We start from the raw sequence: 19117 nt of genomic DNA on the forward strand, positions 1-19117 counted from the left end.
TTAAGCATCTACTGACAGGCACTGCTAAGTAAGTAATGCCTCTCTTTGCCTCTTCTACCACAGAAGGTGGTGGGGTGAGAGCTGGCTTTTGGGTCAGAACTCCGAAGGCTTCCTCCTAGGTCCAGCCCCACCCCCCTTCTGTCTCGTCTCTGGTTCTCCTGGGGTGATCTCCGGAGGCTTCTCCTCCCCCTCCCACACTCTCTGACCCAGCCAAATCAGCTGACTTGCTATTCTGCATCCGTAACATCCCATCTCCCTCCTTCGAACCTTTGCTCAGGCCATCCCCCGTGCTAGGCGTGCTCTTCCTCCATCTCTTGGCTCGTGGGATCCCCAGCTTCTTTTAAGGCTCCGCTGAAGCTCCCCCTCCCACCCGAGGCCTTGCTGCCTCCAGGTGTTCGTGCCCTCCCCCCATCATGCTTCATTCACTGATCTAAGTGCCCAGAAGAACAGAAACTCCTTGGGGGGCAGGAACTATTTAGTGCTTGGTCTGTGTATCCCTACTGCCCAGTACAGTGCCCAGCACACAGCAGATATTTTTGGGTAGGGACTAGACCTATAATTTCACAAGTGTAGGAAACTCCCAATAATCCCATTCCAGAACTCAATTCTGTAAACGTTTATTAAGAACCTACTATGTCCCAGGTACTGAGCTAAGCTAAGGTAGAAACTCCATCTGCCAGTTCAGACTAGTCCTGGTCCTAAAACTTTATATACATACTATATATATATATATATATATAGTATGTATATATATATATATACATACTATATATATATATATATATAGTATGTATATATATATATAAATTTTTTCCCAATCACATGTAAAGACAATTTTAACATTCATTTAACAAAACCTTTTTTTGAGTTCCAAACTTTCTCCCTCCCTGACCTCCCCTACTCCCTGAAACGGTAAGCAATTTGATATGGGTTATACACGTTCAATCATGCAAAACATATTACCATATTAGTCATGTTGTGAAAGAAGACACAGACCCGAAAGGGAAAGAACACGAAAAAAAATACAGAAAGTGAAAAATAGTACCCTTCAGTTGTCCTGCGACTCTTAAGAAGAATCGCTAACATTTATGTGATAGCTTTAAAATTTGTAAGACACTTTACATATATCATCTCACTCGGTCCTCACAATGGCTCTATGAGCTGGGGGCTATTGTTATCCCCATTTGCAGATGAGGAAACTGAGGATAGATGGATGCGGTTAAGGGGTTACTCAGGGTCCCACGCTAGTACGGGTTGTAGGCAGCATTTGAACTCAAGTCTTTCTGGCTTTCAACTTCTGTATTGACTATAAGAAGCCACCTCTCAGCGAGAGGTGCTAGCGCCAAAATAAATACAAAGATAGACTGACGAACGAATGAATGAATAAATAACTGTGAAGTGAGATGAGCACTCTTCCCCTTGGGACTGGGAGTGGGAGGGAAGGAGGCCCCCGCAAATCCAGGGCACCGGGGGTGGGGCTTCTCCCCAGCCCTCCCCTCGCGCAGTCCACAGAGAACGCGGGCTCGAGTGGGGTGGGACCCCTGCCTCCCCCAGCGGAGTCCAGAAATCACCCGCAATGACAGGCTGTGCCCTCCCAACCACCTCCTCCCTCCCCAGCCTCCCTCCCCGCCCCGCCGCGGCTGCTCCTGGGGCTGGGCCTGTGGGTGGGGCAGGGCTGGCTGCCGGCTGCTCCGAGCCCCCTCCCTCCCGCTTCTGTCTCCGGTCTCTTCTGTTCTCCCGGGGTGATTAATGCCTCTCCTGACTGGCTTCGTTACTTATTGATGGCCTAATCCAGCTTGCTAATTCCCCAGCCCTCGTTAAAAATGAAAAGAAGCCGTTTGCGCTTGTACAAACCCTAAAGCCAGGATGGATGTGCCCGGGGCTCCAGCGGGGGGGGGGGGGGGGGCGGGGTGCCTGGCTGGACCAATGGCAGGCCGGGCCTGAGAACCCCTCCTCCCCGAACCCCCACCCAAGGTTCAGCAGCTCCCAGCCCGGCTCTCCGCCCCATCAGCCCTCGGGTGGATTGTGGCCTGGATTCTCTGCCAGATAGTATGCTAGTAGTGGTGAAGCTAGCTTGCTCGTTCACCCAAGAGACCCGGGTTCAAATCTTACCTCTCACTCTTTTATTAGCTGGGTGATAACTACATTAAGTCATTTTATTTCCGAGTCTCCATTTCCTCATCTGTAAAATGGGAGTAACCAAACCTCACAGGGCTATTGTGAATCTCAAATGAGACTTCTTGGCATCATCTCCTCCTCCGCCCCTCCCTGGCTTCCTCCAAGTCCCAGCCAAAATCCTACCTTCGCCAGGAAGCCGTTCCCAAGCCCTCTTAATGCTAACGCCTTCGCTTGGTTGATCACCTCCAATTTATCCTGTCTCAAGCTTATGTAGACACTGTGTTTTGCACGTTGTCCCCCGCAAGAGACTATAAGCTCCTTGAAAGCGAGGACTGTCTATTACCTGGTATATAGCTCAGCACCAGTGAGCTCTCTGTCTCTCTGTCTCTCTCTCCCTCTCGCTCTCTCTCTCTCTCTTTCTCTCTCTCTCTCTCTCTCTCTCTCTCTCTCTCTCTCTCTCTCTCTCTGTCTCTCTCCCTTTCTCTGTCTCTCTCTCTCCCTTTCTCTCTCTCTCTCTCTCGCTCTCTCTCTCTCTCTCTCTCTCTCTCTCTCTCTCTCTCTCTGTCTCTCCCTTTCTCTGTCTCTCTCTCTCCCTTTCTCTCTCTCTCTCTCGCTCTCTCTCTCTCTCTCTCTCTCTCTCTCTCTCTCTCTCTCTCTTTCTGTCTCTTCCTTTCTGTGTCTATCTCTATCTCTCTTTCTCTGTCTCTATGTGTGTATGTGTATGTATATATGTATATGTATAGTAGGTAGATAGTAGGTGCTTAATAAATATTATTGATTGACCGACTAAAATGCCTTGTGTTAGATAAATGCCTAGTATTATTATTATTGGCAAGTGTGAGCATGTCTCTGTGAGCACGTCTAGATATGAAAGCATTGGTGTGCTCACTTGCCAGGCAGGAGACCCTAAGGTTGCCAAGACTGAGCAGGAATGCAGTTTGGAGGGGGGTCCAACCTGGTGATTCAGGATGAGGCTCAGAGACTGAGGGCCTGAAAATGGACTCAGAAGCCCACCTCAGCTCCCTGCCCACTCACCAGTTTTCGCTGACACCATTGACAGATCCCACAGAGGACGATGGTGACACTAAGGCTGATGGTGATGATGGCGGACACTAGCAGGACGTCCCGGGAGGGTGCCCCTAGAGGAGGGAAGACAGAGGGTCAACATCAGAAACTGGTCCGATTTTATCAGTGGAAATGACATGAAAGAAGAGGTATTGCCATCTGCTGGACTGCTGCACCCTAAGGACCAGGGAACCTTTCCACCTGACTTTCACCTGAAACATTCCATATGTGTTATCTCCTCCATTAGAATGGGAGCTCCTTGAGAGGACAGGATTTCTAAGGACAGAGCAGGAAAGAACACGGGCTTCCCTTGGCCAAGGAGAAGTGGGAGGGTGTGGGGAGTGGGGGGGTAGCTTTAGAGTTAGAAGTACAAGGTCTAAATCTCAGATCCAAATTTGTGGAAAGAGCAATGATCTCGGTCTGATTTTCGACAAGCTTAATGGTTATGGGCAAGTCATTTAATTTCTCTAGGCCTCAATTTCCTCACTTAGTAATGATAATAAGGGCTAGCATCTATAGATGCTTTATCCACTACCTCATCTGATTCCCACAACAATCCAGTGAGGGAGGTGGTATTATCATCTCCATTTCACAGATGAGGAAAGCGAGGCTTTCAAGAAACCAAACATCTCACAATGTCAGAGGTAGGGTTGAATTCAAGTCCAGCCCTCACAGTACTGTACTGCCCAGCTGTCTTGCTGATTACTTATATGATGAGCCAGTGGGACAGGACAATCTCTAAGATGCCTCCCTCTACCCTCTACAACCATGAGATCAAATTTGGGTATTTCCTTGAATTTGAGACCAAGAGCTGTGATGGGTGACAGAGTTAAATGCATCTGCTCTGGCCCCAACAATTCCTGATCGCTTCCTGTGCTTAAGCCCCAGCGCTCGCGCTCTCTCTCTCTCTCTCTCTCTCTCTCTCTCTCTCTCTCTCTCTCTCTCTCTCTCTGTCTGTCTTTCTGTCTCTCTCCCAATTTCTCCTCTCTGATAAATGTGGAAAGTATGATGGAGGGGGGCAGCTAGGTGGCACAGTGGATAGAGTACTGGCTCTGAAGTCAGGAGGACCTGAGTTCAAATCCAGCCTCAGACCAAACACTTGACACTTACTAGCTGTGTGACCCTGGGCAAGTCACTTAACCCCAATTGCCTAAAAAAAAAGTATGATGGAGGAACAGAGAGGCCTCCAAAATGCAGAGGGAAGAATCAAAGAGGTAGCAGCAGGATTGGGTGCTAAAGAAAGAGAAGGCTCAGGGAGCTGGAAAGGACCCTAGAGACCATCAAAGCCCAATTCCCTCCTTTTACAGGGAAGGAAACTGAGGCCAAGATCACACAGGGAGTGAGTGGCAGAACCAGGGTCCTTGCCCAGGACCCACAGCACCACAGGGAGGTCAACAGGCTGAGAGGGGAAGGGGGAGAAGAAAGGGGAGGGGAAGGGGAGGGGAAAGGAAGAGGGGCAGGGGAATCCATCGCCTACATTTTCCTGTACACTTCATTCATCAATCCATTAAGCATCCACCATGTTCAAAGTGACTCTTCCCTTTAGTCTCCTAAGGAATGACTGTCAATCTCAAAGCCTTTCAGGTCTTTCCTGATTCTGGACCTGCTGCAAGGAGCTAGATTTCTGGCACGTTCATATAACAACACCACTTATATAGCATGTGAAAGTTTGCAAACTATTTTACATGTTACCTTATTGGAGCCTCAGAACAACCCTTGGGAGGTAGATGCCATTATTATCCTCATTTTGCAGAAATGAAGTGAAGTGATTTACCCAGGGTCACCCAGCTAGTATCTGAGAGAGGATTGGAACTCAGTTTTCCCAGAGCACGCGTGTTATTGATTCTGAGCTATCAGTGAACTAAATTCCTCTCCGTGGGGGAAGAGATCATGTGCTGGAATGAACACTGGATTTGGAGTCCAAGAAAGTAGATTTGAACATGTCTTTGTTACTTCCAACCTTGAGAGCATGGCTGTGCTGGTGACTGTTTGGCTTGTTTCCCTCTCTGCACCACGAGGGAGGTGGTCTAAAGGAGCTCTCTGGGCCCTTCCAGTTCCAGAGCCTATGCCAGATTTCTATGACCTGCGTGGAAGGGGAGATTACCAGAGGGACCATTTCGGACCACTTCCAAGAGGCACAGCCAGGGAGAGGGCAGCCTGTTCAAAGCCCAAGAGTAGAGATGGAATAGCCTGGCCCCTGGGGTCAGTGGCAGCCCTTTGAACTCCCTGTCCACCCCCATAAGAAATGGGGGGACACATTGCCACACAGTCATTACTGCAATCCAGCAGCAAGGTCGAGTCAGGGCAAGGCAGGCTGTGGGAGAATAAGGCTATGAGCATTTAACGACTGCAGGAAAGATGCTTTTCTAGCACTGGGTCTGCAGCTTTCCAGCACCCCACATGGCTCCAAGCTCTCCCCATCATAAGCTGGGGAACAGACACCCCCACTGGGGAGGTCTGCAGAACACTGTGTGGGCTGCCTGAGCCTTGTCCTGGATGTTCCACCTTAGAAACCTCTTGGAAGCAAGGTGACTTCCAGTCACTCACCAAGCTTCCAGGAAGCCAGCCCCTCTCCCCCTCACTGTGAGCTACCTGTGGCTTTTCTCTTGCTTCCTCCTTTCTCCCCTTCTTCCTTTTGCACCTCAAACTCTTCCTTTTCCTTCCCCTCTCCAGGTGCCAGTCTTGTCTGCTCGCCCCCCTACACCCAAGGCAATGGGAACTCTCTTCTCTTCCCCTCCTAGTACTCCTACTACCATCCTGTGTTATAAAGCACCTCCCCCTCCCTCTAATCCTTCCTTGGCTCCCTCTGCTTCCAGTAGGCCTCTCCGGAAAGTCTTTCTGGAGTTCTGTCTGGGACATGCCCACCTTCCCCACTCCTGTCTGCTTCAGCTTATGACTCAGCCCTGGAGGCCAGAGCTGGGGACTGGATGCTTGCTCTGGCTTTCTCTTTCTCTGGATCTCTTTCATTCAAAGATAATATCTTTCCACTTTCCCCAAGGAACAAAATGTGCCCTTTCCCTAAGTGCCTCCACCAGGGCCTCTGGCAATCCCTCTGTTATCTTCTGTGATGATCAAACTATTAATGAACATTTATGAAGCACCTATTGTATGCCAGGCTCTGGAGATACAAAGACAATATTGAAACAGAATCTCACTTCAAAGACCTTACTTCCTAAGGGGGGGAGGGGATAACCCGTTCTCACTCTCTCTCTCTCTCTCTCTCTCTCTCTCTCTCTCTCACACACACACACACATACACACACACACACACACACACACACACACACACACACACACACACACACGAGGGCTCATGCAAAGCCAATGAGAGATAACTTTGCATTAGCAACATGAGTAAGAGGGGAACCAGTCAAGGTTTCGTTGAGCTGAACAGGGCACAGACAGCCCCCAGCTCAAGGCACTTGGGTGGCAAACCTGCAAGAATCCAGGAGTTAGTTCTTCTGGGTAGATACTTCCTCATGGTCATTGAACCCTAAGTGTTGGTCAGATGACTGCAGAGACCAAGTCATTCTACAGAAGAGGAAGCTGACACACAGAGAGGGAGGGGAAGAGTCCCCTGCCCAAGGTCACACAAGTATGAAGGGGCAGAAGTAAGGTATAAGCCCAGGCCAGATGAGGGGAGGGGAGGGGAGGAAAAGGTGTCTTGGGCTGGGAGATAGGACTCTGGTGAATTGTGGTGTGATTTCAAACGTGTCACTGCCCCCTCTCTCCAGGCCATGGCTGTTCCCTCAGCTGACAAAAGCTAATGAGGCCACCTGAGTTCATGTGTTCCATCCCGTGGTCCAGTTAGCACCAAGCTGTTCCACAAGCACAGACAGGGCCAGCTGATAACCCAGCCCTCCACAATGAGTCACTGCCATCGGGGAGAGGCCGGGTCACTAGACGAGAGGGTGGAAGGATCAGCACAAACCCGTACCTTTTTCTTGGAGAAACAACTCAGGAACTGTAATGCAGTGGAAAGAACCTTGGGACCAAAAGCCTGAAGACCTTGGTTCTAGCCGAGGTCCTAGACTTTGTCACTGACTTGATGTGTGACATTGGCCAAATCATCTTTCTTCTTTGGGTCTCAGTAAAAGAAAGGAAAGAATTAGCCTCTTAGGTTCTTTCTCATTCTATGGCAGCCCACACATTTTACCTGTGACACTTACTATCTGCCTGACCTTGGAGCAAATCATTTAACCTCCTTGGGCCTCAGTTTCCTCATCTGTATAATGGGGGGAGGGTCGATGCTAGAACCCCTGAAGTTCCTTTTAGCTCTATAATCCATGGAGGATGAATCCTGGACGTCCAGAGATGGCACAAGTTAGGAGAGCAGTGAGAACAGAGTGCTGAGTCTGAGAAAAAGGAATGATGTTTACAAGTGCAGGCACCTCAGGCCTCATGGGGGATAGAGAAGGGGGAGGTGTTGAGGGATCCAGGGGGACAGGAGGCAGTCCTGGGTGTCCATAGTCATGGGGAGAGGCTCACCGGTCACAGCCCCCTGCCCCTTTGCCAGGGCAGTGCCTCTGCTCCCGGGCTCCCTCTCATCTCCTCCGCATTGCTATGATTTATGGATGAACAGAATCATACAAGGGCAGACGGCTGCAGAGAGGCCCTGGGGAGAGCTGCAGGAGACAGGCAATGGACTTCTGAGGACACGCTCTGGGATTGCTCCGGGACTTGGAAACATAGGGGGAGAAAGCTGGCATGGGCACATGTACACATACACACCCCCCTGCAGAGTCTCAGGCATGCACTGCACACAGAAACCACCATATACCACACACACACACCTTCATGGAGACGTGCACGTGATCCCAGCTCCTCACACACAGCTGTGCAGGAAAACGTAGATGCATCCATACGCCCAAGGGGCCATGGGGATATGGACAATGGCAGAGACTCCTGAGCATCCCCTGCCTAGAATGCCCTGATGCTCTCTTGTTGAAATCTTTTATGTACTGTAAATCCTGGCTTCAAAAACCCCTCCACCTGAAAGCCCTCTAAGTCCACAGTGATCTCTCCCTTCCTCCTCTGATGCCCATTCCACCTGGCACTGTGGAATCATAGAGGCCAGAGCTAGAGTGAGAAATCACCCATTCCACTCCCACCTCCCCACAGTGGAAAGATTTGGAAGCCAAGGGCATAGAGTTTAAGTGACTTGCCCAGGATCACACACACAGTAAGTAGCAAAGTCAGGATTTGAACTCATGTTCAGATCCAGAGCTCTTCCCATGTTGCCACAGCTGCCTCTCCTTCCTTAGTCATCTTTCTGCTTTGCTTATTTGTGCAGGGGGATAGCTTTCTTGACTCACTCTCATCTTATGTGGAAGGTAAGCTCCTTGAGGGCAGGATTGGGTTTTTTGTTTCTATCTTTATATTAATATCATTGACATCTCTTATTGATATCTATCTCTATATCTCTATATCTTTTCTATCTTTATATTAACTCCTAGCACAGTACTATATACACAGTAGGCACTTCTTAATAATTGCTTGCTGAATTAAACTAATCTAATTCAGAGTCTAGAACCACATCATTAGTACCTAACAATATACTTGTGTTTTTCAACCTGCCTTGTTACAGAATTGCTCCGCAGCTCCCCACACAGGGGGGAACTCCATGAAGTTTTCCACTCTGCTGTCCGAGGCACAGTGTCTAGCACAAGGGAGAGAACTCCTAGGAATGAGCTCCTACCTGAGAGAACCAAACAATAGCTGAGGAGTAAGTTAAAAGGTCCCTTAATGTGGTTAACAGTTAACTCAGTATTTTGCTTACATTCTCTTCTAATATTATCCCCATTTTCCAGAGGAGGAAGGTGAGGCTCAGAGAGCTGTGAGTCTTAGAACTAATCAGTACTGGAGTTGCTGGTCTTATAAGTCCTTGGCCTAGTGTTCTTTCCACCACATACAGTAGTGTAAGTAGACCCAACACCCACAGCATATTCACACTCTGCTTAAGAAGCAACTGAAAGACGTGCCCAGACTTCCTTCCTTCTATCCACAACTGCTTCCCCCCCACCCCCACCCAATTCCCAAGAGGGAACACCGCCTGGGCTTCTTCAGGTTCTGCTCCTGTCCTTTCTGCCCATGAGCCCCCTCCATGAGATGCCCACAGAGTAAGGAGAATAAAACTCCAGGGCGACTGTGGAGCGGAGGAATGCCCAGATCCCTGCTCTCCTTTTCTGAATCCCTCTCCCACTTAGAAAGAAGCCAGGCAGGGCCTCAGCTTATCAGGAGCACTAACGCAGGGCTGGAAAAGAGCTCAGATATGAACATGTAAAACAAAAGGTACCAATAAAAGAAAAAAAAAGACAAAAAAGCTGTTGTGGGAGGGACTGAGGTTGGCGTGGAAAGCGTGTTTGGTTCCGAGGCAGCTGGAGCTCTCCATTGTACTGATCACTACTGCTGTCCATGGTCGCTACCACTGTCTTCCTAAAGATTTCTAGGAGCCCCTACCTGAAGAAAGGAGTAGGTGTTAGGGGCCAGAGAATGCATGTTTGGCCCAAAGGGATTGATCTCACCCAACGCAAAGCGGCTTCCTTGGTAGCCCACCCAGCTCCTCCTGCTCCCAACTTGATTCTGTTTTAAATCTCACTATCTAGATACCCCCCAAAGGGATGATGTAGGAGGCAGAAAGGACCCCTTGGGGTAGCTGGTATTGAGTGCTTTGTAACGTTGGCAGGGGAAGTGGATGGTCTTATAGGGCTAGGGGGAAAGAAGAGAAGAGTAAGAGACATCCTAGACCTGGGGTGGGGGGAGAGAGAAGAAGTACTGTCTCTCTTCTAGGTTCTATCTCTGGCCTTTTTTAGTGTTTCTCTACTCATTCCTCTACTGGGAATCTGTGAGGAGGTGGGTACTCAGCCTGGATCCAGGGCCCAGGGAGGGGCAGGCAGGAGAGAAAAGGGAGAAGGACAGAGGCGGAGGCTGGGGGCGGAAACCTGAGTGGAGCTAAACCCAGAGCTAAGACTGCCAGGCAAAGGCCCCAGCTTCACTTTCATTTGGAATTTCCTGATTCCTCTCCAATTAAAACCTCCTCCTCCTGACCACCCACCTGGGAAACTGGGGGGGGGCACCTTGTCTTCCTGTGTGAAAAAGTAAATGAAGGGAAAAGGAAAAAGGGAAGAAAGAAAGAAGTGTAGGACAGGGGAAGGGAGGGAGGAAAAAGATGGAGAAGGGGGGAAGGAAGGAAGGAAGGAAGGAAGGAAGGAAGGAAGGAAGGAAAAAGAGAGAGGAGAAAGATGAGGAGAGAAGGCAAAGTGGGGGGAGGGTGAAGGAGAGAGATCTATGAGAGTGCTTGGGTTTCCATAAAGGTTCAGCCCCTCCCTGCCCCTCCCCCAGCCCCTCAGGCCACTTTTTCCTGGTGTCCTTCAAAACGGATGGCTCGGAGCCTCGAGTTCAGGGCTAAGAATGAGCCTGGGGAAAGTCTAAGCCCAGGGGGAATTGGTTTGGAAAGTTACAAGCAGCTGAAAATAGGGGCTTAGCAAAAGAAAGCCTCCTCAGCCTTGACTGAAATAAAAACAGATATAATGTGTGAGTGAGAGAGGGAGGGAAGGAGGGAGGGAAGCAGGGCTGGCAGAGCTGGATGCAGACAGTTTAGCATTCACAAGAGAAGCCAAGTGAGTAAACAGCAAATGAAGGATTATCCTGATCGGTGAGGGATCTGTTCCAGCAAGAAATTGGACTGGGCCACCTCGAGATCCACATGCGCCTGGATTCCTCACCAGGCAGCAGGTGATTCTGCTCTGTCCCCCACACTGTCCACAGTAATTGAAAACAGACCCAGGAGCAGCATTCCTTGCCTTTCTTCATGGTCCTCCCTTTCAAGAAGGGATCCAAGCCTGCCAGGCTCTGCTGCACTTCAGCCCCTTCTAGATCCTCTCCCCTCACCCCCACGCCCCAGTCACATGCAGCCTTACTGTGCATCCCCACCCAAGGGGTAGCCCAAGGCCACCTACCCAAGTGTACAAGGGTCTGGAAGAAATGAAATTCAATCTAATCAACATTTATTAAGTGCCTACTACATGGAAGGCACTGTGCTAGGTGATCAGGGCACAGAGATGAAAAATGACATAGTCTCTACCCTCAAGGAATTTACAGTCTGATAATGGAATACAGCATGTACACAAGTCTCTTGCAAGGCAGAATGTGATAGAGGCAAAAAAAAAAAAAAGAGATACAGGCAAAATGCTGCAAGAAAAGACAAAGAGGGAGAAATCACTTATATCCTGGGGGGAGGGGGAAGATTCAGGGGGGATGTTGAATCAGAGTTCTGCCTTGAAGGAAAAGGAAGGATTTCAACAGGTAGCGATGGAGGATGGCAGGAGGGTAAGACAGTTTAGATGGAGGGTACAGAAATATCAGATGAATCTGGATAAGTGGGTTGGAGGCAAACTGTGGAAGACCTTGGATGCAGGGTTAGGAGTTTAAACTTTGTTGAGTAGACGATGGGGAGTCACTGAGTGTTTGGGGGTAGAGAAGTGAGATTGTGTGTGCAGCGCTAGGAAATGGTATGAAGGATGGATTGAAGAAGAAAGAGAAGAGAGGCAGGAAGACTTGCTAAGAGGCTCCTACCATAATGTGGAGAAGAAGAGATGAGGTTGATTACAGTGAGAGTGAGGAGGAGGGGCCAGATATGAGAGATATTGCTGAGATAGAGAAACACAGGACTTGGTAACTGATTGCTGTAGGGAGAGCAGTGACAGACGGGAGAAAGTCAAAGATGACTCCAAGGTTATGAGCTTGGATGCCTGAGAGAATGGTGGTGCCCTTAGGAGAGACAGAGAGGTTAAAAGGCTGCCTATGGATTGGGGGCAGCTTTGTAGAGCGACAATCATCAGTGCTTGCATTCTTTTTAGGAGGGACATGGACAGGCTGTAGGCTCTGAAGAGTGAGTTGAGGGCCTGATGGGTAACCAGAAAGAAGGTAGCCCTGAACCCACTCACCCCCTGCCTGGAAACCTGATGAGATGCCTGGGCAGCCGTGAAAATGACCATGTCCAACATAACAGCGAGGAATCTGGGGGAGAATGAGTCCAGACGGAGGGCAGCTCTGTCAGGCCAGTGGGGTGTAAGACAAGATCAAGGGAAATGTTGTGATTAAGTACAAGGCTTGACCACTAGTTACTCCTATTAATAATGCATTGCTGTGCCAAGTTTTAAACTATCATCTATTGTTATTAATAATACACAGCGTATGAAGCAGCTATAGTCTGAATTATCCAGTGTTTTGCATTCTAGGATCTCAGAGCACTTTTTATATTTCCCCATGTTGGCTTCACAGTCAAACTCTTAATGGACAAGGGCATCTGCCTCTCCTTGAGGCCTCCCACCTGATGCACTATGCATTTGAATATCACATGATTTGGGGATCTTGGGCTCTGGCACCAGGGCCTTTGGTCTGAGCTCATAAGTGGGGCAGCTCAGGCAGAAAGAGGTATCAGCTTTTCCAGAACAAAAGCTCCCAGGACTGTAATGAAGCATGAGATTTTTGAGCCTCAGAGAGAATGAGGGGTGGGAGGAGCAGAGCCATTATTGCTGAAACAGAGAGGTTCTCAGGGCAGTGCCCTTAGAGGACACTTGAGGCTACTCAAACAGCAGGTGCCTCCAGCTCTCTGTGGTTCAGAAATCTCTGCTTTCTTAGTTACATAATGCTGTCCATGGTTCTGAAACAGAGCTCAGCAGACAGGGTGGCTTCCCACCAAGGAATAAGTGTTGATTCAAGCCACTATTTAAGAAGAACTGCACAGGTTATTTCTTGTTTGTTTGTGTTTTCTCCGTGATGAAACCGAGGTAATTTGTTCCATCTTCCTCCAACACATTATCATCATTACCAACATTGCAGCTCAAATTTCTATAGTGCTTTAAGGTTTGCAAAATACTTTACTCATGACAACCTTGTAGGGTAGGTAGACAATGCGAGTTCTATTATTACTATTTCTCCAACGGGTCCTTCCTGGGAAAAGGACAGGGCCTGGCACATATGTAGCAAATATGTCCCTAACTCCACTCCCTTTCTGACCTTCCAAGATAGAGGTCCCTTTTAAAAGTTGACCTATAAGATCTTGGCCACTCAGCCTCTTGAGTGATATTAGCGTTAGCCAACCTTTTAATGGGGTTACAGTGAGTATCTAGGTGCCAACTTGGATACACATCCAAGAGACTCCAATTAATGGGCATTACTCAGATGCCCAAGACTCAGGATAAGAAAAAGCTTCACATTTCCTCCAGGGCCCATCCATTGATTTTGCCAGATTTCCAATTCCTTATCCACCTCCTTTAGTAGGTAGGAGGAGGACTGAGGTTTAAATTCTAGCTTCAATCCTTACTAATTCTGTGGTCTTAAACAATTACTGGGTCCCAGTTTCCTGATGTGTAGAAAAAGAGAACTGAACTAGATGTCTCTAAGAATCTATCTCAGTTTAAAATCAAATGATTGTATATTTAGACCCAGAGAGGATCTTTGAGGTCTTCAAGGCCAACCTCTTAATTTTACAGGTCAGGCAACTGAGGCCCAGAGAAGTTAAGTAATTTGCCCAGGGTCACATAGTTAAGAACTAAGGTAGCATTTGAACCCAAGTCCTACAACCAACAAGAGGGAGGGACAGGGTGGCAAGTTTCAACTCAAATGAACTATATTCTAACAATTAGACCTAGCAATGAATGTAACTGACAGCCCCTGGAGGCAGGAATATTGGGTTCAGAGAAGGAAGGGTACCTAGAGATCATTTAGGCCAATCCTCTCATTTTGAAGAGGAGGAAACTAATAAAAGTCTCTTCTCTGAACAGGTTGACAAAGGCTAAAGGCACACTTGCGGGCATGTTGTAGGACAAACTCATGCCTTCTGTGGCTACCCTACAGGGAGGAATCTGCTCCCTTCGACAGACTATGAGTCCCCTGAAGGCAGGAACTCTGCTATTTTATACCCTTGTATCTCCACACTGGGCATAGGGCTTTCCACGTAGTAAGTGTTTCTCTACATCTATGGAATTGAGTGGAATGCTGGGAGCTGGGTCTCTGGGAAGAGTGCTGCTCTGGGAACCATCTGAATCTGGGATCAGTTCAAGAATGGAAGCCTTTATTAATCATGGCCTATGTGCCAGCTGCTGTCCTAGGCAGTGGGGAGGCAAAGAAAAAAGGGGGGAACAGCTCCTGCCCTCAAAAAGCTTACATTCTACTTGGTCAAAACAACATGGGCCCCAAATAGCAAATACTAAAATAGATACAAAATAAATACCCTGTTATGGGGGAAAAGGAGGGCACTAGGAACTAGGAAGTGGGGGGGAGGGATCAGGAAGGGCTTTGTGTAGAAGGTGCCCCTTCAAACTCCAAGAAATGGGTCATTTGTGCCCTTCTGATAGCCAGAAGTGGAAGCTTAAATGGATCTCACCCTTACAAGCTGAGTGGCCCTGGGCACTCCCTCTCTGAGGCCTCAGTCAGTGGGGATTGTTGTGAAGAAGACTCTTTGCAAACCCTAATGCTCTAGAGAAATAAGGATTCTCTTGACTCTAAAATTCCAAGAGATTCAGACCCTTTTCATATTGAGCAGCCAAAGGAGACTGAAACCTTGCTTCCCAGTAGCTGATGCCAGATCCACGCCTTGTGATGAAAGAGGTCAATCCATCCATCCATCCATCCATCCATCCATCCATCCATCAATCACCAAGTGTTTATTTAACATCTGCTTGGAACCGTGCTAGATGCTGGCGATTCAAAGACTAGCCCCGCAGGCCTCCTGGAGGGTGAAGAGGTGAGAGGCAGCTCGCCAACAATCCTTTCACCACGCCCACCCTACAAGCCGCGAGGCTCCCGCGTCCCTCAGACCCCAGCGAAGGGCAGGGGTAGGGGTGGGTGGGTAGAGCTGAGGGCAAAGGCACCAGTCCCAACAGCGGCTCCCCCCCCGCCCCCCCCGACCCTGAGCGTCGCTCGCCTGGGTCCAGTCCCAGGCGGGCGCCGAGCCCAGGAAGGAGGGCAGGAGCAGCAGACAGCCCGCGCCCCGCTCAGCCCGCCCCGGCGGGCCATCTGGCCCGCTGATCTCGAAGCATCTCTGCTCTTAGCTGCAACCGCTCGAGGCCCCCAGCCCGGCGCAGCCATAGCAAGGAGCCGAGCCAGCCCAGCCCTGCCTCGGCGCTCCCTCACTCCGCCACCTGCGGAAATCAAGCTGTCACTGTCAGGCTGTACTGAGCCCCAGCCCCAGCCCAGGGAAGGGGAGGGGGTGCAGAGAGCAGAAGAAAGGAAGAGAAAGGGGGGATCAGCAAAGAGAAGGAAAGAGGAAAAAACACAGGGAAAGGGAGAAGAAAGTGGAAGGCAGGAAAGGAGAGAAGGAGAAAGGAAACAAGGAGGAGAAGGAAGGAAGAGGAGGGAGAGAAGAAGGAAGGGGAAGAAGGAAGAGAATGAGAAAGGGGAGATAAAAAGAGGAAAAGAAGAGACAAGGAGGAGGGGAAGGGAGAAAGGAAAAGAGGAAGAAGAAAAGGGAAGCAAGGGAAGAAGATGAGAGAGAAAACAAGGAAGAGGACAAGACAAAAATGAAGGAAGAGAGGATGGGAGGAAGAAGAGGAAGAAGGGGAAAAGAGGAGGGAAAGGAGGAAAGACAGGGAGGAAGAGGAAGAGGTAAAACCTGGGAAAGGAGAAGGAGAAGGAAAAGGAGAGGACAGGGAAGAGGGAGAAGGATGGATGGGGAGGAGGGTTATGGAAGGGAAGGGGGAAGGGGAGGTGATGACAAAGGAAGAGGCAGAAGAGAAGGAAGAGGAGGCAAACAGGAGAAGGAATTCTCTTGACCACAAACCTGGCTTCCTCTTTCTTAGAGTCACCAACCACCACAGACACAAAATCGCCCCTTCCCTTCCATACTCCTGGCTCTTCTCCCCCCCATAACCAGCCTGGTTCCACTCGTGCAAGCCCCCAGTGGGTCAGCAGCCTCTCTGGATCCTCCCCACCTCCACACCCCAGAGGAGTCACAAACATTCACAAAGAATCCCATCCCTCACTCTAGATCCCCTCCAAAAACACTGAATTGGGAAGAGAGGGAACCCCAAGGAGAAAAGTGACAGTGGTTCCGTGAGAAGCCTTTGGGCATTTTCCCAACCACAGTGCCAGGGTCTCCAGGAGAGTAGGCAGTGTGGTGGATAAAGCATGGACCAGGAATCGGGGAGACCTGAGTTCAAATCCAGATTCTGACACTGAACTGAAGTTGTAGGATTCTGAGCAAGTCACTTAAACTCTGTCGGTCTCAGTTTCACATCTGTAAAATGGGGAATAATAACATTCACCCCCCAAGGTGGTTGGGAGGATAAAATGGAGTAACTGTAGAGTACTTTGTTATGTAAATGAGGGTGATCAGGAGATGGGAAATTCTAGGGGCACCACCATTTCTTGCAATTGCTTGGTCCCTGAGCCTTCAGGCTTAAGATGTTTCTTTTGGCCACAGCAAGGAGGGTGAAGGTCAGTCATTGCCCCTCCCCCCAACAAGCTCCTCAGAAGAGGCGCTGGCCACCCTCAGACACAGAGATATTCCTCTCCCAAGGCCTTTCAGCTCAGTCAGGAAGGAAGAGGGGCCCTTGGTTGCTTGGGGGCGGGCCTGGCAGGAGACCTGGCAAGGGAACTGGGCTCCTTGTAAGAAGGGGGACCCCATTGCTAGGAGATATAGGAAGCATGGGGCACATTTTGGCTGTGACCTCAGCTAACCCCTTCTTTCCCATGTGCCCTTTCCTGGAGTTTCTTTGGGCATCTCCAACTAAGTCTCATTCTAAATGATTTTTTTTTTCCAGGCAATTACTTCCTGCTAATTAGCTGGAGAGGCTGCCAGTCTCTGGGCCTCAGTCTGACCCCTTTTCCTGGCTCACTGTGGGGGTTGGGAAGGGGGTGGGAGACTGGTATTCTGGGCAGCAGCAGGAAGAGAGGTGGGGCCCTGCCCCTTAGGAGCAAGATGGCAGCATCATGACCAGAGACAGCAGCCCATAGGCACCCTCTGGATTCTGCAAGGGCCTCCTCCCCTCCTCCAGCCTTCCCTGAGTGAGAAGTTCATCTCCACAGCCAACAGCACAGCTAGTCTCCCCCAGGGTATGTGGAACCAGGCCAGCACAGGGCGTGATCCTGAGGGTGGGCAGGGGGCCAGAGCCAGAGAAGCTGGGGGGCGCAGATAGGGCAGCAGGGGAGAGATGAGAGGCAATCAGATGATAACAAGCCTGCAAGAGAGAAGGGGAAAGTAGAAGAAAGGTAAGGAGAATTACCATGATCTAGAGAAAGAGAGGGGAGACATCCCCCTCTAGCTGGGGAAGGGAGAAGGAAATGGAACATGATGGAACAGAGGAGGATGGGTAGAGAAACAAAGGGGAAAAGAACCCAGACAGGGAGAAGCCAGGGTGGGGGCGTGAATGGGAGCTAAAGAGAGATGGAGGGAGAAGGGAGGGGAGGAAGGACAGAGTGAGCAGAAGGAGGAAATTGTGCAAGGAAAATCCTAGGGAGAAGGGGGGGAGGGAGGGAGGGAGGCCAGAGTGGCAGCTTCCCACAGCCTGGCCCACGCCAAGAGAAGGGCTCTCTCCACGTCATTGCCCCCACTTCACATCAGCGTCCTTGAGCCTCCCCTAACATCAGTGCCCAGGCGGGCAGCCGGGCAGCACTCTCCTCCTCCAATCACGGCCACAGGTAGATGAGCTACAGAGGGCAAGCGGCCAAGCCGCCTCCAGCTCCCAGCCTGAAGTCCATGAGGACGTGAACCAAACTGGTTGGACTAGGCCTTCCCAACTCCGCTACTCATCTGGGCAGGGATGGGGGAGCCAGGGCCTCTCCACCCCTCCTCTGAGGGCCTGGTAGCACTACTAACCTCGGGAAGGGCAGCTGGCCCTCCACTGTCCTCTCCTCATCTTCCACCAGTCTCCCTGGCTTCCTCCCTTCTACAGGAGGGCTATCCTGGACCCTCCCTGGCCCAGGCCTCCCCTCTGAGGCCATCCTCATCTATCATGTATCTCCTAGTATGTGTGCTAGGCATGGCTCCTGCCTAGTTATTGACGAGTGTCCCATTAGAATGTGAGCTCACCGTGGGCAGGGGCTTCTTGGCCTTTCTCCATATCCTCAGCACGGAGCACAGTGTCTGGCACGAAGTGCTTAGTAGATGCTTGTTAACCGACTGATTCTTCCCAAGCTCCCTGCTTCCTCTCTGAGCAGGCCAGGCTCAGCTCCAAGCCCCAAAGTCCAGGTCCTTGAGCAGAGCATCGAAGGCCTCTACTACAGCGTCCTGTCTGGACTCAGCACTCCTCTCAGCTGGATACTCTTGTTTCCCACCACCCTTCCCCACCCCACACCTGGAACACTAGTGAGCCTCATGAGGGCCCTAAGCCTGGGGCCTGCCCACCTTGGGGAGCCAGGGTTGGGCTGGTGGTGAAGCCAACGTCAACTGGGTATTGGGGATGAATAAAGCCAAGGAAGATGGCGGGGGAGCATTCACTGCTGCCCCGTGGGACCCTACACTTGAAGCAGAAATCCACCAGCAAGAAGAGGCCAGGCGGGGAGCGGTGGGAGAGGGAGGGCGTTCCAGGCCATCAGAGGGAGTCCTGGAGACAGCGGATGGGAGAGAGGGGGAATAGGGGAACCCAGAATGACAACCTTTGGGGCCTGGGCCAGCCTTTTGGATCCTTCAGGTTCCATAGGAAACATCATTTCATCGGCCAGAGACTGGTGGAGATCGTGGGCCCTACCATCCCATGAGTCAGTCAGTCTGCATTTATTAAGCACCTACCATGTGTCAGGCACTATGCTAAGTACTGGAGATACCAAGAAAGACAAAAACCATTTCCTGCACTGGAGAGGGTGTTACAAGACCTGGCTGGCAGCCCTGGCTCTCCCATAACTGATGACCTTGGGAAGTCACGGCCTCACCCTTCCCGAACCTCAGCTTCCTCTGAGGTCAGATGAGGTGACAAGGAAAGTGCCCGGGATT

The 19117-nt window shown here is 50.3% G+C and overlaps 1 protein-coding gene across 5 annotated transcripts in view; it reads right to left on the reverse strand.

Annotated features, from left to right (window-relative positions):
* Positions 1 to 19117, reverse strand: part of SYT7 (synaptotagmin 7) — a 92184-nt gene that overhangs the window by 55822 nt on the left and 17245 nt on the right. For all 5 annotated transcript variants that reach the window (XM_020968111.2, XM_020968113.2, XM_020968114.2 and 2 more), the window contains exon 2: positions 3154 to 3257. In XM_020968111.2, the coding sequence (XP_020823770.1) occupies positions 3154 to 3257 (104 nt within the window). The remainder of the gene's footprint in view (positions 1 to 3153; positions 3258 to 19117) is intronic.

The sequence above is a fragment of the Phascolarctos cinereus genome, unplaced genomic scaffold (assembly GCF_003287225.1).
Source record: "Phascolarctos cinereus isolate Bilbo 61053 unplaced genomic scaffold, phaCin_HiC Scaffold_9;HRSCAF=440, whole genome shotgun sequence".
Taxonomy (NCBI): domain Eukaryota; kingdom Metazoa; phylum Chordata; class Mammalia; order Diprotodontia; family Phascolarctidae; genus Phascolarctos; species Phascolarctos cinereus.